The sequence below is a fragment of the Monodon monoceros genome, unplaced genomic scaffold, assembly GCF_005190385.1.
Source record: "Monodon monoceros isolate NGI ecotype Baffin Bay Population unplaced genomic scaffold, NGI_Narwhal_1 Super_Scaffold_18, whole genome shotgun sequence".
Classification (NCBI taxonomy): Eukaryota; Metazoa; Chordata; class Mammalia; order Artiodactyla; family Monodontidae; genus Monodon; species Monodon monoceros.
The window spans coordinates 127,030,843-127,055,858 of record NW_021703774.1 but is presented as its reverse complement, the minus strand read 5'-3'; the positions used below and the strand labels follow the sequence as shown (position 1 = coordinate 127,055,858).

The window sequence follows — 25,016 nt, the reverse complement described above, 5'->3', positions numbered from 1 at the left end:
ATTTACAATAGCCAGGACATGGAAGCAAGCTAAGTGTCCATTGACAGATGAATGGATAAAGAAGATGTGGCACATATACACAATGGAATATTACTCAGTCATAAAAAGAAACAAAATTGAGTTATTTGTAGTCGGGTGGATGGACCTAGAGTCTGTCATACAGTGAAGTAAGTCAGAAAGAGAAAAACAAATATCGTATGCTAACACATATATATGGAATCTAAAAAAAAAAAAAAAGGTTCTAACGAACCTAGGGGTAGGACAGGAATAAAGATGCAGACATAGAAAAATGGACTTGAGGATGTGGGGAGGGGGAAGGGTAAGCTGGGACGAAGTGAGAGAGTAGCATGGACATATATACACTACCGAATGTAAAATGGACAGCTAGTGGGAAGCAGCCGCATAGCACAGGGAGATCAGCTCGATGCTTTGTGACCACCTAGTGGGGTGGAATAGGGAGGGTGGGAGGGAGACGCAAGAGGGAGGGGATATGGGGATATATGTATACATATAGCTGATTCACTTTGTTATACAGCAGAAACTAACACAATTGTAAAGCAATTATACTCCGATAAAGATGTTAAAAAAAAAAGGGATTTCACAAGAGCAACAAACTGGTTCCTTAAAAAAAATATATATATATATATATATTTTTTTTTTAATCAAAGTATATTAAAGTTTCCAGCTTGCATTATTTAACCCCTATTTTTTTGTCTCAGAGTTGACAACAAGGGATTGTTGATACTAATATCTAGAAAATAGTGAGTTCCTCAGGATATCACAGTAAAATAAATATGATTTTAGAGGTAAAAGTACCTGACTGTTTAAATGCATATTCATTTAGTAAATTCTTGGAAAGATCTTTAGTGCCTATGAAAATATTTCAAATACTGTATGGTATCACTTATAAGTCAAATCTAAAAAAAATAATACAAACGAATGTATATGCAAAACAAAACCAAAAAAAGTAATATTTTTTTTTGATATTATCTCCTCAGGCAAGGAAAACAAAAGCAAAAATAGCAAGGAAAACAAAAGCAAAAATAAATAAACAGGACTACATCAAACCAAAAAAGTTTTGCATAGCGAAGCAAACTATCAACAAAACAAAAAGGCCACCTACTGAATGGGAGAAGATATTTACAAATGATATGTCTGGTAAGGAGTTAATATCCAAAATATATAAAGAACTTATACAACTCAACATCAAAAAACCAAACAACCTGATTAAAAAATGGGCAGAGGATCTCAACAGACATTTTTCCAAAGAAGACATACAGATGGCCAGCAGGCACATGAAAAGATGCTCAACATGATTAATCATCAGGGAAATGCAAATCAAAATCACCTCATACATGTTAGAATGGCTATTATCAAAAAGACAAGAAATAACAAGTGTTGGCAAGGATGTAGAGAAAAGAGAATCCTTGTGCACTGTTAGTGGGAATGTAAATTGGTGCAGCCACTATGGAATACAGTGTGAAGGTTCCTCAAAAATGTAAAAATAGAACTACCATATGACCCAGCAATTCCACTCCTGGGTATTTATCCAAAGAAAATGAAAACACTAATTAGAAAGGATATATGCATCCCTATGTTCATTGCAGCATTATTTATGATAGCCAAGATATGAAAAGCAACGTAAGTGCTCATCAACAGATAATGTGGTATATATATACAATGGAATATTACTCAGCCATTAAAAAAGAATGAAACTGCCACTTGTGACAACATTAATGGACGTAGAGGGTATTATGCTAAGCGAGTTAAGTCAGAGAAAGAAAGACAAGTGTCATGATTTCTTTTATATGTGGGATCTAAAAAACCAAATAAATGAACAAATGTAACAAAACAGAAACTGTCATAGATACAGAGAACAAACAGGTGGTTGCCAGAGGGGAGGTAAATGGAGGGATGAGAGAAAATGGTGAGGGAGATTAAGAGTAAAAACTTCCAGTTATAAAATAAGTAAGTCTCAGGCATGAAATGTACATTTGGGGAATATAATCAATAGTAATGTGATATTTTTTTATGGTGATAGATCGTAACTAGACTCATGGTGGTGATTATTATGTGATGTATAGAAATATCGAATCTCTATGTTGTACACCAGGAACTAACATAGTGTTGTATGTCAATTATACCTCCAAACCAAACAAACACATAGAAAAAGAGATCAGATTTGTGGTTACTAGAGGCACAGGGTAGCGGGGAGGAGGAATGAGATGAAGGTAGTCAAAAGGTACAAACTTCAGTTATAAGATAAATAAATGCTAGGGATGTAATGTACAACACAATAAATATAATTAATACTGTGATATGTTATATATGAAAATTGTTAAGAGAGAAATCCTAAGAGTTCCCATCACAGGGAAAAAATTTTTTTCCTTTTTCTTTTATTTTGCTTCCATATGAAATGATGGATGTTCACTAAACTTATTTTGGTAATCATTTCATGATGTATGTAAGTCAAATCATTATGCTGCACACCTTAAACTTAAACAGTGCTATATGTCAATTATAGCTCAGTAAAACTGGAAGAAAAGAAATTGGTTGAACGACAATAAAAAACAAACTGTATCTTTCCTAATTTTTTTTAATCCATTTTATCAGTTTCTGAAAGAGGTAGTTTAAAATCTCCTACGATGATTAGGGATTTGTGAGTTTCTCCTTGCAATCCTGTCCTATTTCGTCATGTTTTGAGTTTTTATTTTTGATGCACAAAGGTCAGGATCCTTTTTCTGGTAGTGAATCTTTCCTTCTCTCATTATGTAAAAATTCGTATTATCTTCAATAAAGCCTTTTTGTCTTAAAGTCTATTTTGGTCTATATTAATATTAATATTCTTGTACCAACTCTTAGCTTTTTTAAAAAGCTAATATTCACTGTTTTTTTATCCTTTTACATTAAATCATCTGACGTCTTTTCTTAAAGTATAATAATAATATTTTAAAGTATAGCTAAAATATGTATTGAACACTTACTATATGCCAGGCACTGTTCTAAGTCTTTTTTGTACATTAATTCTTTTAATTCTCACAACAATCCTGAGGTAGATATTATTATTTTCCCCATTTTACAGGCAAGTAAACAAAAATACCATTAAAAAGTCAAGTGACAGATATTCCATCTGCTCCCTGAAAATTATAAGGACCTTAAAATTTTTAATTCCTTTCTGCTTCCTCATATATCTCCCATGCTATTATGGTCTATTAGTATTTGTTTTCAACCCCCTATCAAGTTGTTTTTGTTTTGCTTTATAGTCAGCAAGATTTGTAATCACAGTTTTATAACTAGATTTATAGATCTACCAACATGTTTGCTAATTTATTTTTTTTTACCATTGCTCTTTGCATTTCATTCCTTTATTTGAGGCTCAATTATGAGCATGTACTTACAGAAGTACATTCTTTAGTAATCCTTTCAGGGAATATCTGTGAATGGTAAATTCTCTCAGACTGTCTGAAAATACCTTTACTTCATTCTTACTTCCTGAATAAAAAGTTCAGCTGTGACTTTCAGCTGGTATTATTACTCCATTTCCTGCTGCAGCCTATAGATACTGATGAGAAGTCTACTGTCAAGCTGTCATTAAAATTTTCTCTTTGTCTTTGATGTTCTGCATTTTTACCATGATACGATTAGGTGTGAATTTGTTTTAATTTGTTTTATTTCATCCTGCTCAGATGAAGCATGCCAGTCTGATCTGGAAATTCCTGTCTTTCCTCAATTATGAAAAGCCGATAGTCCATATACCTTAGATACTGCCTCTGCTCCATTCTATTTCCTCCTTGTAGAACTCCTATTTGACATATGTTGGAGCTTATTCTATCCATTATTTCTCTTTACTGTTTTATCATATACTCCATCTCTTTATCTCTCTGTGCTGTTACATTGCTACAGTCTGGGTGATCTTTACAGATCTATTGTCTAATTTACAAGTACTCTCTTTGACTATGCAAATTTGTTGTTTATCCTTCTACCCCAACTATTAAAAAATAAGTCTGATGCCATCTTGGGAGTAAAAGAACAGAAAATTTTACCATCTTTCCTCTCCTCTGAAAAGGATACTAGTTTGGAAAAATTTGCTAAGGGGTAGGGGAGGGGATAGCAATATAATGATACACACACACAAACATACATAAATGTAATCAATATATATGATGATAAATAAATAAGAGTGTGTGTGTATCTTTTTTTTTTTTTTTTTTAAGCAGGATTTCAGGCACCCTTATTCACGGCAGGTATTTTTGGTCAGGGGAGCTTTCTCTGAAACCTTCCTGTTACTTAAGGAGACAACTGCTTACATCCTGATGGTCCACTTGCCATTTCCCAGGCTTGGAAGCATCTTGCACGCGGTTCCACCCAGTCCCTGAGTCCAGCCGGCTCTGGGCTTTCAGGGCCACACCTCGCAGCACAACCTACCGGCCCAGTGAGGGAGTTTCTGCAGCTCGGTGATAACAGTGGGGAATTCATTTTATCCCAGAAGAAATCGACTCCTCTGTGTTCCCCATATAATTTATAAATAGGACAAATTATTCCTTAATATTATTATATATTTGCAGTACAAACAATTAAGACTAGTGACATAGGAAACTTTAAAAAAATCATGCTGTGTTGACTACGGGTTTCCCTCTCCAAAGCACTGTTCCATTCCTCAGCTTCTTCCATATTCTCTATACAAAATCATCCTGCTGTGACAGTTGCATGGGTCTCCTTCCCATCAACACTGCCTCTGGGCTCAGCACTCCTGACACTGTACAGCTGAGCCGTAGGAGTTATTTTCCCTGTCTTCCATCATCAATTATAAAGCCACTACTCTCCTCGAATTTAGGTAAGAAACAGTTTAAAGAAACAGTATTTCTTAAAAACTCAAGCCTACTGCTAGTTATTTAGTAGGCATGGACTTAACATGGTCTGTTTCTTTTCCCAGCCACTAGCTCAAAAGATGGAGTAGCTTAGTTGTAAAGTCCTGCCAGATTTCCTATGGTAACTGCTGTAGATGGACAAGGTAAGGTCCTACTGAAGGTGCAAACCTCATGCGAAACTCTAACTGCTGAAAACCTCATCACATCAGACAACTCTGTCATTGTCTGTATTTAAAAATGCTAACCGTAAAGTGGCTTGTGGTCACTCTGTTACTGTAGCATCTGACCTCAGGGACTCAGACATAAAATCGTGGTTCCATTCCGAGTTTTGGCGACAGAGTAGTGCCAGATATTTCTGAATACACAATTTTAAATGTTTTTAACCGCTTGGAAAGTATCGCCAACACACTATTTGGTGTTTACTCAGTCACTATGAGGATCAAAGAACCTTAACTATCAATGCCTTACTTCACAAAATCTTATTATAACCAAGGATCTACCCTATGTCCAATAAAAAAATTACACAGCAACTTTTATCAAACAGCAACTACTACAAAGGGAATGATAGAAAAAAAATGACTTCACAAAAATACACTAAAAAATTTGACAATTGTATGCAGGAACTGCCAAAGTTTTAGTGTTTAATAGCACAACTGACCAAGGTCCAAGACGTGAAGTTACCATGTTCAGGAAACATGGGGGGCAGGGGAGAGAAACTACTCTATAAACCAACTCTATAGTATGTGGTAAGAAGAATGCACACTTTATAATATAAAACCTGTCTACACAGAGTAGTTACTTGCAAAAAGCTATCCGGCTTCTCTTGGCTTGTAAAAAGGGTGTTCCAGATTCCAGTGCAGATGAGCAACCTTCAAGTCTTCTGTGTGGCAGCGATCCTGCTTTCCCCGTCCAGCTTTTCCACCCCGGCCTGTGTCATGAGGTCTGCGATGTTTTTCTCCAGGCCATCAATGTGACTGCTCATGTCATCAATTCTTCCAATGATCTGGTCAGACATGGTCTGAAATTTATCTTGCATCTGTTGCAGGAGTGTCTGCACCACCGAGGTGAGATCCTGCACGGTCTTGGGCTCAGCCTCTGCCATCTCCCGGGTTCCCAGCTTGGCAGTGCTGTCTCAGACCGTCACCTACACTTCCATTTGTCCGTGCAGACGCCCCGTATGTGTGTATATTAAATGTATAAACTGGAAGCATTCACGCCATTTGTGGGCCATGTACAGTCTAAGTAGAGGGAAGACTCAGAACCACATTTTCTTCCTTTTATAATTATAAATAGATTTAAAGTTAATATTGTCACCTGTTCACATAGTATGTGATTCAAATGAATATAGAAAGTACATATAAATACCTGGAGGAAGAATATTCGAGATTGAGAAAAGTGCAAGTGCAGTTCTTGTGAAGGCAACAGGCTCAGCACGATTGACAAATAGCCAGAAAGTAAGAGTGGCTAAAGTACTGTAAACATCGGAAGGGCAGTAGAAAATGAGGCAGGTGAGGTAGTCAGGTATTAGATGACATATAGCCCTGAAAGTCATGATAAAGTTTTGACTTATATATCCTAAGTGTGATGGGAACTGAGTAGCACCTAAAATGTCCTTGAAAATGCTATTTAAGTAAAAGTGCTTATTTAAATTGTACCTTATGTTTTGTACAATATTCAAAAAGTGAGAATTGTTAACAGAAGTTATGACTTCATTTGGAACTTAAATTACTTTATAAGACCCAGGCTTTCCTATTTCTAAAACATATATAAGATGACATATCAGGAAAAGCAATGTAATGATTACAAATGACATAATCCGGTATAAGATTCTAGACAGAATTCTATTTTGAGACTTCTGTATGTGTGATCTATATATCAAAGAGTACATAAAACACGTATGTGCAGTTTAATGAATAATTATAGCGTGAACTCGCATAACCATCACATAGAAATAGAATATTACCAGCACCCCAAGAACCCTTGCTATATGACTTTTTAAAAAAGAGCTTACCTAGTACTATAATCTGTGATAATTATCCACTTAAATGTCAACCGAGATCATGTGACCAATCTTTTTATGGGCAAAAGAAATGTTCCCTTAAGTCCATATTTAATTTCAATATGGAAATTGAGTATGTATCCACTTGAAATCTATTCACATTTCAGGATAGAGATGTTCTATCTCTAAGGCACTAATTTTTAATTTTAAACAAAAGATATATCAAGTGAATGAAAAAACCCCCAGAACTATATAGAGCTTGAAGAAAACACATACATCTTCATATATTTTTGTGAAAGCAAACCTAGTAGTGATAGCTTTAAGATAAAAAGCACCTGATTAAAGTAAAACAAAAGTCATTCAAAAGTTTAAGATCTCATTATAGGTTTCATTACAACAAATTAGGTAAAATGAGGAGACTTCTTTGTTTCTCTGTAGTTTCTAGTACATGCTTAGCACTCAAATATTAAATAGTAAATATGAATCAGGCTAATCACAGCATATCTAAAAATATATTTTATTAAATTTAAACCTACTTAATATTTTATATTATAAAAACTTGACATGTCACTGATTCATGACCTTTTACAATATTAAAAATTAAACCTATGAAATCTAGATTTCTATATCTTTATTTTTCTCAGCTCAAGTTTAATAAAACTACAGAAGACCAAAAGTGATACCCTACTACTATACACATCAGTTTGCCTGCCCCATAATACAGCTCAGGCCATTCCCTCCAGAGGAAGAAAGGCTGGCCTCCCCAACCGCTGCAGGAAAGGCCTGTCCTGTCCCACACCACATCTGGGCTGAGTGTAAGATCTTGTGTTTTAAGCATGACAATAGTACAAAGGAGGTTTTGTTCTCATGGCCATCTACTTCAGCCTGGCCCTAAAATGGCCCAGTGCTCACTTCTGCTTAGAGAAATATCCTTTGCTTTTCTGGACATCAGGCTTGATGGTATCACTGCCAGGCTTCCAGCCAGCTGGGCACACTTTCCCATGCTTGTCAGTAAACTGGAAAGCCTGATCTAGTCTCAGTGTCTCATCCACAGAACGGCCAACAGGAAGGTCATTTATGGTGATCTGTCGAAGGATACCTTTATCGTCAATAATAAAAAGGCCCCTGAATGAGATGCCTCTATCAGCCTTTAAGACCCCATAGTCCTAAGCAATGGTGCGCTTGGGGTCTGGTATCAAGGGAATGTTCATGGGTCCTAGTCCTCCTTGTTTCTTGGGTGTGTTGATCCAAGCCAGGTTTCAGAAGTGCGAATCCACAGAAGCACGAATCACTTGGCAGTTGAGTTTCTTAAATTCTTCTGCCCTATCATTGAAAGCGATGATCTCCGTGGGGCACACAAAGGTGAAGTCAAGAGGGTAAAAGAAGAACACAGCATATTTTCCTTTGTAGTCAGATAGGCTGATATCTTTGAACTGACCATCTGGCATTACAGAAGTTGCTTTGAACTGGGGGGCACGGTGCCCAATTTTGGCATTTCCTGAAGACATATTGCTATCAGCAGTTCTCACAGACAAACTACAGAGGACAGTCAGGAAGGAGACACGTCTAGATTTCTATATCTTTTAAATGAATATTTTAGCAATAAACTACCAGAGAACAAGAAATATGTGCGGTCAAAATTAAACTAACAATATTTTAAAATAAAGAATTTCATATTAAAATTAGGTTACTCTCTAATGGAAAATTCTAAAAACCTTTTGCAAATGCATTTAAAATAGTAAAGAGGATGAAATATGATAAATAAAAGCAAGCTATAAAGACACAGGAAATGTGGAAAAACTAACGGATAACATGGATAAAAATAACATTCAGAAGTATCACTCTTAAATTGTAGTGTAGCATTACCTGAACTATGTGCCCTTTAATTTATGCACATGATGGATAGCTTGTTAAGAGGCTATACCATTATAATTGATAGTGGCTGAAGGCAGTCAGGCCATAATTTCTATTTAATGGATGGGATAGTAAGAGAACAAAGTCTGCAGTAGCATTTTAAAATAACTGCCTATAAAGTTTACATTTATGTCCAAAGTGTTACCTATATTCTAGTCTTTTCTATGTTGAATTCTTTAAGAAAAAAGAGAAAAATCAGCTGCAGCAAGATCCACATATTATTAAATCAAAATTCTGATTTAACCAATAACTAGAAAAATCTCACAATAAATGGAAAAGAATTTTCAACTAACCATCTGATGGTCCATTTTTGTTCTCTTGTTCTTTAGAGCTTGTGGGAGAAGCAAATGGGCTAATTTGACAGGTTCCAGTTGTTGGAGAATAGGCTGTAACACTTATCTTCCTTGTGACTTTTGAAGAATCAAATGACTAGAAATAAATATTAATTTGGGACAAAAATACTTATGTTTAGTTACAGATCTTTGGAAATACATTTGAAAAACTCGCAAAATTCAAACTAATACTCTTTTCCTTGATCTTTCTTTTCGGATTTTAAATATACACAATTATTATCTTCAAAGTGAACACTGTTATTTCAAGGTATGTACATTTTCCTGGTCTCCATACTGATTAGGGCATCTCAACTTGATTTTATGAAGTTTTAACATTAAATGGTTACTACATTCTGAGATGGTATTTCCAAACAAGTAGAGATAGCTGACTCTCCCAATTACATCCTGACATTTGTTGTTAGCTGAACGTGAAGTATAATTATGGGCCTAGACCAGAGAAAATCTCAGAAGTGTCTCTTAGTAAGACCCACAAGGAAACCCTAGGAAGGATTAGTGGTGTCCTTAACCTTCACAAAGTTGCTCTGACACAGTATCTTAATGATAAAACAAAAATAATGTTCAAACAATTGAGTATGGCATTTAAGGCCTTTGAGAATTTGATCTATTCTACACAAATCCTCTCTGCAGCTTCCTCCTCTGTGTTCCCATAGACCTTGTTCATACCTCTTACTGGAGTTAGTAAATTCTAATAATTTATTACATTTCTGTATACCCCATTAGTATTTAAGTTTCTGAAAATACATATTACTTCATCCTTGTACTATAGAACTCAAAAATGTATGATGAATGAATGATTTAAAAGAAACAGCCCAGTAAACTTAGCCAGGCCACTCTATTCAGAATATACTCATTTGGGGCTTCCCTGGTGGCGCAGTGGTTGAGAGTCCACCTGCCAATGCAGGGGACACGGGTTCGTGCCCCGGTCCGGGAAGATCCCACATGCCGTGGAGCGGCTGGGCCCATGAGCCATGGCCACTGAGCCTGCGCTCCGCAACGGGAGAGGCCACAACAGTGAGAGGCCCGCATACCACACACACACACAAAAAATGAATATACTCATTTGTTCACTGGTTCATTCATCTATTATTAACTGACGCCTTTAGTCCCAGTCACTTAGGTTATGCACATTTGGGTCTCAGCTAGTCTTTCTTTGGTTTGGGGCCTCATTCATAATCCACTTCCTCCAAACACCCACTATCACACTGTTAATTGCTTGTTCTTCTGAATTCTTTTTAAACATATTTTCTATAATGCTTACTAATCACCCAGCATTTGCTAACTAATGTGTATACAGGAAGAGAACAAATTGCTCTGGCCTCATAAACAGCAGAGGACAGGTCTAAAGGTAGTATGCTTGTTACAGAAATTCAGAGAATAGGGAAAACCAAAGTGGGCTGCAGTAATCTCACAGAAGGATTCTTGTGAAGAGGAAGGGTGAGGCTTAGATAACTGAAAATAAAAGGTATGAAAAACCTGAAATCTAGAGGTGAAACAGACAGCACAGGGTGGATTTAGGGATAAAGGAAAGGCCTGAAGGTTCATGGTATGTTGCCAACACTGTAGAATTAAACTTTAGCTTGGCTGCTGACTTGAAATAGTTATATAATTCTCCATTGTCACCTATTCTTTATTTTCAAGACACCATGGCAGAAATAGTGGCTATGTCACCTTTTTCAATAATCTTGGTATTAGTTCCAGAATCTATAGCATCAATTTTTTTTTTTTACAGGTAAGATTTTAAATGATAGATACTTCTTTGTATTGGGGGGAAAAAGGCATTATATTTTTTATTTTATGTATCCACAGTAGCCACAAATATAACCAATATTTAAAAAAAATCAAACTACAATATCAAGTTATAGCTTCAAAGTAATCTTTTTTGTAAGGTGAAAGAGTTTTAAGTCTCTTTAACAGGTGGTTATTATTACCTCTCCATCTGAGTTTTCAGCTGTTTATAAGTATTCAGTCATAAACTATGACATTTATCCAATCCAACCCCACTTTTCTAAGAATTTATTGCCCAGAAATATTTCACTGTGTATGTACAAGAAATGAAAGTCACTACCCTAATGTACATTTATGTCAATCTGTTTTCCTATTTTCACCAGAAATTATTTTTCCAATTGCCAAATATCTAAATATTGCAACTGGAGATCATACATTTCTCCTTGAAAACAATTTTCTAGCTTTCGTAAAATAAGTCTTTGTGTGTGTGTGTGCACGCGCGTGTGTGTATATATATATAAATTTTTCCCCCTCACCTTAAAAATACTAAGTCTTCTCTTTTGCTTTCTTTTTTTTTTTTTTTTGGTGATCTGTGTTGATTAAAAAGGAAAATATATGCTACAATCGTAATGTACTTAGAGGGAAAAAAGAAAATCTACCTTTCCCTACTATCCCACTAAATATTCTTCAGTAAATAATGCATTTTTATATGTCTGCCTACTGATACACACAAATGCATAGTCTTACTTCTTTAAGTTCTTTTCCTCTCAAAGTTTAACCAAGGTCCTCTAATTTTTAAACTCTGAAGATGCTTAAAAGTGATCCTAGAATCCTAAGAATTTCCATTCTGCCAACGCCCAAACGTTGAAGGACTGGGTCTTCTTATTAGTCTCCTACAAAAGGAAGAGTTAAGAAGACTGGGATTTGAGAGAAGACTGAGCTACTAATTGAGAAGTCTGGAACTCTTTCCATTCAGCAATGATGAGTGCTACCTACCAGGTCCTTTAGAAAAATAGAGGAAGAAAAAGTGAGAAGAACACATTTGGCTAGAGAAGGGAAAGAATTCAGGATGCAAACAAAATATAAGGATATAGAAATCAGATAAGTCACAACTACTTTCTATAATAATTTACAACTGCTTGTAATATTTATTGACAAAGTTATTTAATACCACTAAAAAAAAAAAAAAAAGATTCTGTCTAGGATCAGTCCAAATGCCGCTGTACTTTCTGTAAGGTCAAACCTTGTACATTAGCAAAACTAAAATTTGGTCATTGATTTTTCTGCCCAGAAAAAAAGAAATGAATGTTCTCTCCAGGATTTCAAATATATATGACATTCTCCTTCAATATGTTTCACAAATTGTAGCTTGCTTCATCACCTTGTTTAAAGCATATTCTACCAAAAAGGTACCTGTATTTTATATATTTTTACCTATTATAAACAGTCTAGAAAGTACTAATTAAGGGTTCTTTCAGGATGAAATGTGGGATATAATGGATCTGCTATTATTATTATGAACTACTAGACTATGCTATCACTGAAATATTTAAAAATACAGGTACTGTAGGTATTTGGACAACCAGAAGCAAAAGAAAAATTAGGGTAGCTAAAGGGAGACAATTCTTTAAAATCTTATACTGGTTAATTAGGTTACTGGAATGTTTCACCTAAGGCAGTATTATACATCACTAGTACTTATTATAGAATTTACATTAGAAAATTTTAAATACTAGCTGTCTCAGGGATTTTTCATGATTTGGGCCTAGGGTTCCTAGAAGAGCCCTAAATATCAACTAACTTTTTATCAGTTGCCACAATTATCACCCTTAATGACTCTAATAATACTTAGGTTTTGTTATTTCTAATGGTAGTTATGGAGAACAAAAGCATTTTGCACTTACCCCGTGATCTTACAGGGACATCAGGGAAAGGATATAACCAATATATTAGATCTGTGCTGATGACAATGTTCTATTTCTTGATTGGGTGTTTGATACCCAGGGATATACATTTGTTAAAACTCATTGAACTGTACACTCAAGATCTGTGAATTTCACAATCTATAAATTTTACTTTGATAAAAATATTTTAACAGGAAAAATAAAACATTGGCTAAAAAGTTGATACACTGGTGTTTCTATTTGTGTACACTACTGTTCCACAATTTTAAGACATTAAAATATTAATTTTAATATTAAAGACATGACCATTTTGTTACTCTCTTGCACTGTAGTCTTCAATACGTTTTTAAAGATATATTTTCATGGCTATTATCATTCCTTCATATGTCCTATTTTTTCAGAATAGAAAGTGAATCCTACCTCAAATATATTTTTGTTTATTGAAGTATGATTTACTTACAATAAAATACACAGATCTTAAGTTGTCTGGCTTGCTGAGTTCTGATAACTGTATATATACACTGATGCCACCACCACCCAAGATGAAGAACATTTCTGTCATCCCAGAAGATTCCCTTGTACCCATTTCCACTCAATTCCCACTCTGCAGCCCAGAAGCAACCACTTTCTAATTCCCATAACCATAGCTATTTTTGCCTATTCTTGAACTTCATATAAATTAAATACATAACTCTTGTGTTTGGCTTCTTCTTTTCAATGTGTTTTTGAGATCATCTATGTTGTTGTGAGTGGTAAGATTGTGTTCCTTTTAATTTTACTATTCCTTTGTATAAATGTACCAGAATTTGTTTTTCTAATCTCCTGTTGAAGGACATTTGGGTTATTTCCAGTTTGGGGCTATTACGAATTAAGGGACTAAAGAACATTTTTGTATATGTCTTTTGTGGATATATGATTTTATTTATTTGGGAAGCCCAGGAATGGAATTGCCAGACTATAGGATGGATATAGATTTATTTTCTATATATAAAATAAAGGCTAAATAGTTCTCTAAAGTGTTTGTATCATTTTAAATTACGATCAATAAATGAGAGTTCCAAATGCTGCACATCCTCACCAACCTTCAGGCTGTTTTAGACATTCCAGTGTTGATTTTTAAAGCCATTCTGTCTTGTTGTTGTTATTTAGCTATTCAAGTGAGTGCGAATGGTATTCCTTTGTGGTTTTAATTTGTATTTCCAATGACTAATGATGTTGAACATTTTTTCATGTGCTAATTTTCCATTTAAACATTTTATTTGTCTTAGATTTATAAAGCTGGACAGTTGCTGATTTGGTGATCGTTAGGTCACTCAGACTATGTAAATACAATGTATTGACCTTTCTAAATGTTCTTCTGGGTTTTTAATTGTTTACCAATTTCTTTTTGTATTGAAAGCCAAAAAGACAAAGTATCTTTCAGAGGACTGTATACCAGCCAAAGGGATCTGGAATATCATCTTAGGGCCACTCTTCTTAAAGTGGGAAATCCTGTTATTAGTGACAACATGGATGAACCTGGAGGACATTATGCTGAGTGAAATAAGACAGAGACAGAAAGACAAACACTGCATGGTATCACTTAATAGGGGAAAAAAATAAAGTCCAACTCACAGAAATAGAGAGTAAAAAAGTGGTTGTTAGTGGCTGGGGGATGGGGGAAATAAAAAGAGGTTGATAAGGGTACAAACTTTCAGTTATAAGATGAATACATCTGAGAATCTAATGTATAACATGGTGACTATAACTGATAACACTGTATTGTACAGTAACTGAAATTTGCTAAAAGGGTGAACTTAAACGTTCTCACCAAAAAAGAAAAAGAAAAAAAGAAAAATTTGAAGTGATGGATGCATTAATTAATTTGATGGGAGGAATCCTTTTACGATGTGTGTGTGTGTGTGTGTGTGTGTGTGTGTGTGTGTGTATTCACAATATATACATCAAATCATCACACTGTACATTTTAAATATCTTATATTTTGGTCAATTATAACTCAATAAAGCTGAAAAAAAGGGAAAGCCTTAGATCATCCTTTTTTTTTTTTGTTCTCCTTTCCCTATTTCCTATTTTAGACCAGATCTTCTGTCCTAAAAACTTGACTCCTACACTACACAGACATACTCTTTAGATTCTTGAGTGTCTCCATAACTCCTGAATGATTTGTATAAAAAAACCTGAAGAAGTTAGGAATACGTCATCCCTTGTGCCAAACCTTGTGAGTCAAGACTATTCCTTGATAAGATTCATGCAAAACACTTACACTGGCATATGGATGGACCAAACCTACTTAATCTCCTATTACAGATTGAGAGAAGCAATGGGGGGCTTTCATGTAGAAAGACAGGGTAGGAAACCAAGAGAGGGAAGATGAATGTATATATCCAAGTCAATCGGGAACTTTTATGCAGATGCAAAAAATTTAAGTCAAAACTTATGTTTAATAGAGGAGATGGACAAATGTAACTCCATGTTTACTACTAGAAACCAAAGCTTTGTGCTAACTGTTGAATTTATAAGGAGGGAAAGATAGCATGAACCTGTTTGTTCTTTCCCTGATACCTTCCTCTCATTCCTGAACTACAGAAGACTGAGCTCCCTTGGGCTTTGGTGAATCTATCACCAGTGTGTGTTTATGGTTTTAATGGATACTTGCTTCCCTTTCTGCTATACTTTTGCTATATACTTCTGCTATATGCTGATCCTTTCCCCTTCCTCTTCTTTTCTCCAAGAAAACACAATGAATAAAGACTTACTGATACTGAAAAAAAGAAGATATAACAATTATAAACACACACACATATACACATCTAACAAGACAGCCCCAAAATACAAGGAGCAAAAACAGGCAGAATTGAGGGAAGAAATAGAAAATTCAACCATAATAGTTGGAAACTTCAGTGTCCCACTTTCAACAATGGATAGACCAACTAGACAGAAAATCAGCAAGGAAACAGAAGACTTGAACAACACTATATACCAATAAGACCTAACAGACATCTATCGAACCCTCCACCCAACGAAAGCAGAATACACATTCTTCTCAAGTGCATATGTAACATTAGCCAGGATAGAAGATATGTTAGGCCATAAAACAAATCTCAGTAAATTTAAAAAGATTTGGATCATGTAAAGAATGTTTTCTAATCACAATGGAATAAAATCAGAAATTAAAGAAAGAAGGACATTTGGAAAATACAAAAATACATGGAAATTAACAAACTCCTAGATAACCAATCAAAAGGGAAATTAGAAATACACTGAGGAGAATGAAAATGAAACACAACACACGTAAAAACTTACGGGATGAAGAGAAAGCAGTACTCAGAGAGAAAGTTAAACACTTACATTAAGAAAGAAGAAAGCTCTCAAATCAATAACTTATCCTTCCACCTTAAGAAACAAGAGCAAACTAAAACCAAAGGAAGCAGAAGGAAAGAAATAATAAATACTAATATTAAAGAGAAAACAAATGAAATGTAAAATAAGAAAATAGAGAAGATCAATGAATCTAAAAGTTGCTTCTTTGAAAAGAAAATTGACAAACCTTTATCTAGACTGACTAAGAAAGAAATGAGAATCAAATTACTAAAATCAGGAATGGGGGGCGGATATTACAGCTGACCTTGGAGAAATAAAAGGTATTATAAGGGGATACTATGAACAATTGTATGCCAACAAATTAGATAATCTAGATGAAATGGACAAATTCCCCAAAATACACAGCCTACCAGGACTGAATCATGAAGAAATGGAAAATTGGAATGCCTCAATAGCAAGTAAAGAGATTAGATCAATTCAGAAAACTTGTCAAAAAGAAAAGCGTGGGACTGGAGAGCTTCACTGGTGAATCCTACCAACATTTAAAGAAGAATTGACATCAATTCTTCTCAGACTCTATCAGAAACAGGGAACACTTCCTAACGCATTCTATGAGACCACATTACTCTGATACTAGAACCAGACAAATACCTTAAAAGAAAACTACAGGCTAATCTCCCTTATGAATACAGATGCAAAAATCCTCAACATTCCTGCAAACTGAAACCAGAGAAAAATAAGAATTATATATTGCAACCAAGTGGGATTTATCCTGTGAAAGCAAGGTTGGTTCAATATACGAAAACCAATCAATATAATACATCATATTAATAGAATAAAGGAAAAAAACCCACACGATCATCTCAATAGATGCAAAAAAGCATTTGACAAAAATACAATTCTTTCATAATAAAAAATAATCATCAAACTAGGAATAGAAGGGAAGTGTCTCAATCTGACAGGGGGCATTTAGGAAAAACTCACAGCTAACATCATATTTAATGGTAAAAGACTGGATGCTTTCCCCCTAAGATCAGGAACAAGGCAATGATATCTGTTCTTGCCACCCTACTCAACATTGCTCTGGAGGTTCAAGCCAGGGCAATAAGCAAGAATAAGAAAAAATGCATCCGATGGGAAAGAAAAATGACATGATCTTATATATAGAATACCCTAAAAAATCTATAAGAAAGTATTAGAGCTAATACACGAGTTCAGCAAAGTTACACAATACATGATCAATATACAAAAATTAGCTGTGTATCTATACACTAGCAATGACTGATCTAAAGGGAAATTATAAAAACATTTACAGGGCTTCCCTGGTGGCGCAGCGGTTGAGAGTCTGCCTGTCGATGCAGGGGACACGGGTTCGTGCCCCGGTCCGGGAAGATCCCACATGCCGCGGAGCGGCTAGGCCCGTGAGCCATAGCCGCTGAGCCTGTGCGTCCGGAGCCTGTGTTCCGCAACGGGAGAGGCCACAACAGTGAGAGGCCCACGTACCGCAAAAAAACCCACAAAAAACCATTTACATTATCACCAAAAAGAATAAAACACTGAGGAATAAATATAACCCAAAAGTATAAGACTTGTATACTGAAAACTACAAAACATTGTTGAAAAAAATTAAAGAAAATCAAAATAAATAGAAATAGATCCTGTGTTCATCGTTTAGAAGAATTACTAATTTTAAAATGGCAGATTCAGTGTAATTCCTATCAAAAGTACAAATTTTTCTTTTTCAGAAATGAGAAGGTGACCCTAAAATTCACCAGGAATTGCAAGGCATATGGAACAACAGAAGCAATCTTGAAAAAGAACAAAGTTGGAGGACTCACACTTCCTAATTTCAAATTTATAGTAATTAAAAACTTTCTTTTTGAAAACTTATAGTAATCAACACAGCATGGTAGTGGCATAAGTTCAGATCTACAACCAAATGGAATAGATTTGAGAGTCCAGAAATAAATCCATGAATTTATAATCAACTGATCTTCAACAAGGGTTCTAAGGCCATTCAATGGGGGAAATAATAGCTTTTCAACAATGCTAGGACAAATGAATATCCACATGCCCCTAACCTCATACCATGTTCAAAAATGAACTCAATAAGGTCTTAAATGTAACGTAAGTGCTAAAACTATAAAACTCTTAGAAAGAAACATAGTGAAAGTTTGCATTACCATAGACTGCACAACAGTTTCTTAGATATGGCACCAAAAGCACAAGCAATCAAAGAAAAAGTAAATTGGACTTCATCAAAATTTAAAACTTTTGTGTATCAAAGGATACTATAAAGAAAGTGAAAAGACAACACACAGAATTGATGAAAGTATATGCAAATCATATATCTGACAAGGTAACAGTATTCAGAATTCACAAAGAATTCTTACAATTCAACAGTAAAAAGACAACCCAATTAAAATATGGGCAAAAGTTGTGAACAGATATTTCTCCAAAGAAAATATACAGATGGCCAATAAGTACACGGAAAGATGTTCAACATCATCAGGGAAATGCAAATTAAAACCACAATAAGATAGCACTTCACACCCAGTAGGGTGGCTAGAATCAAAAATTCAGAAAATAACAAGTGTTGTTGAGGATGTGGAGAAAGTGGAACTCTCATACACTGATAGTGGGAATGTAAAATGGTGTAGCTACTGTAGAAAAGAGTTTGGCAATTTTGCAAAAAGTTAGAATTACCGTATGACCCACCAATTCCACCCTAGGTATGTAATCAAGAAAACTGAAAACATGTTCATACAAAACATTGTACAAGAATGTTATATACAACATTATTTATAATAGTTAAAAAGTGGAAACAACCCAAATGTCCTTCAGCTGAGGAATGGATAAACAGAAGGTGATATACCCATACAAAAGAATATGATTCAGCCATAAAAAGGAATAAAGTACTGTTACATGTGACAACATGGATAAACCCTGAAAATGTTATGCTAAATGAAAGAAGTCAGTCACATATGGTATCATTCCATTTATATAATATGTCCAGAATAGGCAAATCCATAATGACAGCAAATAAATTATTAGTTGCCAGGGACTGGGTGGGTAGGGAGGAGGAAATTGAGACTAACTGCTAATAGGTATGGATTTCTTTTTGGGGTGATGGAAATGTTCTAAAATCAGATAGTGGTGATGGCTGCACAATGTAATGAGTATATAATAAACCACTGGTGTATACTTTAAAATTATGAATTTTATATTACATGAATTATATCTCAATAAAAAATGCTAAAATTAAAAAAAGAGAACTGAACTGTCAAAAAGTATATGAGATAATTGGAGAATTTGAACAAAGATGTCCATTTGATGATTAAGGAATTAATTCTGAGAGATATAATACTTTTTTTTTTTTTTAATTAATTATTTATTTATTTATTTTTGGCTGTGTTGGGTCTTCGTTTCCATGTGTGGGCTTTCTCTAGTTGCGGCGAGCGGGGGCCACTCTTCATCACGGTGTGCGGGCCTCTCACTGTCGCAGCCTGCCTTGTTGCGGAGCACAAACTCCAGATGCACAGGCTCAGTAGTTGTGGCTCACGGGCCTAGTTGCTCCACGGCATGTGGGATCTTCCCAGACCAGGGCTCGAACCCATGTCCCCTGCATTGGCAGGCAGATTCTCAACCACTGTGCCACCAGGGAAGCCCTGATAATACTATTATAGTTTTTTTAAAGTCTATCTTTTAGAAATAATTACTGAAGTATTTAGGATGATATGGATGATGTTTGAGATTTGCTTCAAATCATCTAGTATGGGGGATACTGAAGTATGCGTGGGAATATAAATGAAATAAGATTAGACTTGTGCTGATAATTACTGAAGCTGGGTAATGGGCAGTGCATTCTCCATAATCAAAATTCTCCAAAATCAAAAGGTAAAAAAAAAAAGGAATCAATATTTGGTAACTGTAGTGAAATAAGGAATCTATAAAATAATCATCAAGGAATTTAAAAAAAATTAGGAGAAAGATTGACGGAGAATTTTATTATGGGTGGATCAGGCTGGTAAAACCAAGACCATTTTGTGCCTCCTGAGGTGATGAGACAGGAACTACACAGACTACCTATGAGGCATTCTTATCAAAATATGAACCACAATCTAACCAAACCTCTAGTTTTAACTATGAGTTTTATAGGAAATATGAAGATTAGAGAAATCACTTAAAGGACACCACAAGAAAACAATCAACCAAATCTAGAACGTGAAATATGGAAAAAATATTTCAGTTTTTTCCAAAAAATAAATTACAAGAAAAAGAGTGAGATTTTAAAAGATTTAAAAGGAGTTGGGGGGAAAAAAAATCTCAAGGTTCATAAGAACCACTACAATGTGTAAACCTTGTTTGGATCCTGATTTTAATAAGCCAACTGTAAAAGGACATTTTGAAGCAACTATAGAAATGTGAATATAAACTGGGTGAAAGATATTATTGGGACTTCCCTGGTGGTGCAGTGGTAAAGACTCTGTGCTCCCAATGCAGGGGGCCCGGGTTCGATCCTGGCCGGGGAACTAGATCCCACACGTATGTCGCAACTAAGAGTTTGCATGCCACAACTAAGGAGCCCATGCACTGCAACTAAGGAGCCCATGAGCCACAACTAAGATCTGGCACAACCAAATAAATAAATAATAATTTTAAAAAGATTTTATTAAGGAATTACTTCTTATTTTGTAAGGTATGATAATGGCACTATAGTTATGAAAAGAAGTCATTATCTGTTAGAAATGCATACTGAAGAATATTCTGATGAAATAACATGTCTGGGATTTGCTAAATTCCAGGAAAAAAATACAGACACATACACACATATATACATTAATATATGTGTACATATATACATATAAATAGATGAAGCAAAATATTAATAATTTTTGAAGCTGGGTGATGGTTACATGGTAGTTCACTGTATTATTGTCTCTACTTTTGTGTACGTTTGAAAGTTTCCATAATAAAAAGGTAAGAAAGGAAGGGAAGAAGAGGAAGGGAGGGGGAGAAAAAGGAGCAGATGAGCCAAATCCATAAGTAAGCCTACAGAATATAAGCTATAATATTTCCTAATGCCCTGAAGTCCCAAGTTCTTTCTAATTTCAGGAGTCAGTAAAAGCCTTATCTCAGAGAGATAAGGTTAGGCCATGGGAATAATCAGACTTAGAAGTATCCTACTAACGGTAAGGGAATAATTTCGACTGGGTATGTATGTCCAAATCAGCAAACCTCCCCCAAACCTGCACTGCATTCATTCTAGCAGCATGCCTATTGAGTTGGCCTTGGTAGGAAGTATGCTCCTTCCCTTCCCAATCTGCAGCATCTGCTTCTCCCATTCCTTCTCTGAAGTAGCCTGAAAGAGATTAGGTCAAGCTGGCTAGGTATATGACCAGGTAGCCAGCTGTCCCTATAAATTCATCTGGACTGCCATTGGCAACAGTTTGTAATAAATAATTCAACTTTGTTTCTGAAAATTCATCTAGAAACAGTGCTTGGAGGGCAATAACTTCAGGAACCCCAATATTGCAGGTAATGATAAATCAAAACCTTCATCACTCATTACCCCCCAACAATTTGAGAGGTTCAGCAAGTAGTGGTACTCATAGTATATACTCTATATATATTAAAGGAAGATAACAGGGAATGATCCATACCTGTTTTCCCTATTAGGGGTATCATAAGGAAAATTACTTTTGCAGACTTGCCCTAACATCATGGAGCATTAATCTCCATGAAGGTCTGTAGCCACATTGGGAACACTGGGATTTGGTAGTTCTAATTATTGCTGGGAGAGAAAACACCAGTTGTTTAGAATGAACAGGCTCCACTTCAACCAACTGGCATATAAAAGCCATCTCCTTTCCTTGGACACCAGAGCCTTCTTCCTTCAGCATCATATGGGTAAGGCAAAATGACCACAAAGTTACTACTAGTTCCTCTGTAGCTTCACAGCAATTAGGTGCTCTTAGAGTTATAGGTAAATGTCTGATTTTCCTTCGCACAGACTAAGGCAGCCTCAGTGGGATCACTGGCATGTAGGCAGATTCTTGGGAACCAGGCTGCTTCAGGGCTTAGCTGTTACTGGAATGGATAGAAGCATAAATGTAGCTAAAGAGAGAAGCCTAGATTTAGCACCAGAGCCAAAGCTGTCAGATCTAAGAGTTGCAAACAAATTATGAGGCAAGATACAAAAGCTGAAAATATCAGAAATAATAATAAATATTAGAAATAGGTTAGAAAACAGAAATGTTGAAGGCCCAGGCTAGGATGCTAGGAACCTGCATTTAGCAGTTGGTGGCCATGTGGTACCAAGCTAAGTCAACTGGTTTAAAGGTACAGAATTGGGCCAAACATAACAATGTATTTTTCTAATACAGGATATTAGCTGTGTCACTGGCTACCTTGACACATCCTAATCTGGAGAAAAAATGGATAGAAAGCTTGCCATGACGACAACTGTACTTTATGAAAAGGATGAATTCCTAAATGGCCATTCTCTTCCATTCAAATGATGTTACCACCTCCCAAAGAACAGTTTTGGGGCAGGAAAGAACAGTATTTCATTTCAAGCTGGACTACTCATCTACCAAAATACCATTCTGACCAAAGAAACAGATGCAAAATTACAGTCACAGCTGCATTCTGTACAGAACAAGTTGGATAATAGTGTTCTAAATTGCTAATTACACTGCTAATGATTTTTTTAGTGGCATTGCAGTATTCTGCCACCTTTGTTTAAATTTTTAAAAAAAGCATCTAGGAATTTTTAAAAATGGTAAATTGTTAAATACCAGTGAGTCTTCTGAAGAGAAATTCCATATAAAACCCATTTCTTGAAATGGCATTCTCATATGGGATCTCACATAGGAGCCCATTTACTGACTAGCTATTTGTTTTAATTTACTTTCTCACCAATTTAATTGCATTTAAGATTACTAAGGCCATAAGTATCCCAGTATTAGTGTCTGTATCTAGATCCAATATTGGTAATGAAAAGATAATAAACTAGCATATGTCATGATATGCTGGTATTGGTAATGTGCTATGATGAGATTTACAAAAAGTAATAGCAACAGTACAATTTTATTCTTGTTGTGACAACCACAGTGAAATTTATTACAGTGTTAGTATTTAATTGTTTATTCATGCCAGCGTAGCTGAGGGGGTAATTACCTTTTTGATATAAAAATGTTTTTAATGCTTTTATTTCATTTTAGCAGATTAGAGAATGCAGATTAAAGCACTGCCATTGTTCCATCTTTATTTATACGCATTTAAGTGGCAGAGCATTTTTTTTCTACAAATAGTGAATTAATTTCTACTAAATTATTTCATTAAGGCTTCAAATAATTTGCCCTTTAAATAAAAACCTCAAGCTGGCCAGGAATTTCCATATATTAGATTACAAATTTTATACGTAGAAAATGGTGTACCAATAACAATTATGTCACAGTGGGTTTTTTTTGATACATTTTACATTTAGTATAAGGGTAAATTAGCTGTTAAAAAATTAAAAACACAATCTTATTATGCTATTACAAACTCATAAGTAAACACTTACATTTGCTTTTAACAGATCATCCAATTTCAGTGATCTTTTAACACTGCAAACAAAATAGTTAAAGACATCTTAGATTTAATATGCTTTAAGTAGCCAAGTATTTAAGAGTAATCTATATAAACAAAGATTCTAAGTTACTTTCACCAACTAAAGTAGAATACCTATGAAGAAAGCAATTTTCACAATGATGAAACTGATTTTTTGATAGCATATATCAAGATGAAATCATAATTAAATATTTAGATGGATTTTTATATATGTAGTTTTATATATATGCACCATTATACAATTCAAACACTAAAGTTATATTACAAAATAATCTTAGTAAAAAATTAATATATTTGTGTGTTTTAAAATACCACTAACAAAAATTATACATAAAAGGAAAATAATTTACATACCTTCAATGGAGATGTTGAAAGTATATTATTTGCAGAAATAATACACTAGCTATTAAAATAAAAGTATGAGCAAGGTGAAAAAGTTTTGCACCTTATTCTAGCTTTAAACATGATTCAGTGCTACCAGACTATGACTTAACTGAGGAACAGATGCTCTATGTCTCCATAAGAAACTATTTTTTGTCTCCTTCACTAAACTGATTCAGGAACATGCCAGGCTCTCTCTGTGCAAAATCTGTTCTGCTAAACTGGATGCCCAGCTGTTGGTGACAATGCTTAGAAAGGAAAGCTCAATATTTATAATACTTTATTTCGTACAGCTGTCTTCTAAAGAGCAGTCATCAACATTTTATTGAACATAGACTAAATGCTCAAAGGAGAAAAAGGTCAATATAAATTAAAACTAGTTTTCCCAGTGACAAATGCAACGTTAAAAGTACTTTCTCGATCTCTGAGAAAAAGAAATTAAGTTATTTAAAATATTAGAGAATTTGAGCATAAAGCAAACAAATTTTATTATAAAGGTTGTACTACAGAAAACAAAACAAAATTTATAGATCCTAGAAAATGACTATTCATAAATAAGTGACTACTGACTTTCAAACAAGTGACAGAAGCAGGAATAGAAGAGATGGACAATTTATAAAAATTACTCAGCAATAAATATTAAATACAAAAATTTAATCTATCTAAAATAGTTCACTTAATTTTGCTATTATATCTACATTAGCCTATCACATAATATTATTTCTTAAGATTAACTAAATTGGTTTAAAGAATTACTCATATCTTTTAGAAGTCCACTTGAAATCAATTTAATGTGAATTCTCAATGAAGCAAGAAGAGAACAGAGGTTATGATCAAAAATGGCAGCTAATCAAAAAAAGTACTATATTTAGCTTTGGAATATATATTACCCTATTCAGGTGTGTGAGATGTTTTTTGTATTTATAAAACTTCA

General features: G+C 34.8%; 1 protein-coding gene and 2 pseudogenes across 2 annotated transcripts in view; all 3 read right to left on the bottom strand.

Annotated features, from left to right (window-relative positions):
• Window positions 1-25,016, bottom strand: part of ITGB3BP (integrin subunit beta 3 binding protein) — an 89,875-nt gene that overhangs the window by 45,380 nt on the left and 19,479 nt on the right. For both annotated transcript variants that reach the window (XM_029228620.1, XM_029228621.1), the window contains exons 2-3: window positions 23,655-23,697; window positions 9,075-9,210 (exon numbers count right to left, since the gene is read on the bottom strand). In XM_029228620.1, coding sequence (XP_029084453.1) covers window positions 9,075-9,210; window positions 23,655-23,697 — 179 coding nt within the window. The remainder of the gene's footprint in view (window positions 1-9,074; window positions 9,211-23,654; window positions 23,698-25,016) is intronic.
• LOC114898693 lies at window positions 5,636-5,985 on the bottom strand (annotated as a pseudogene).
• On the bottom strand, window positions 7,442-8,375 carry LOC114898691 (annotated as a pseudogene).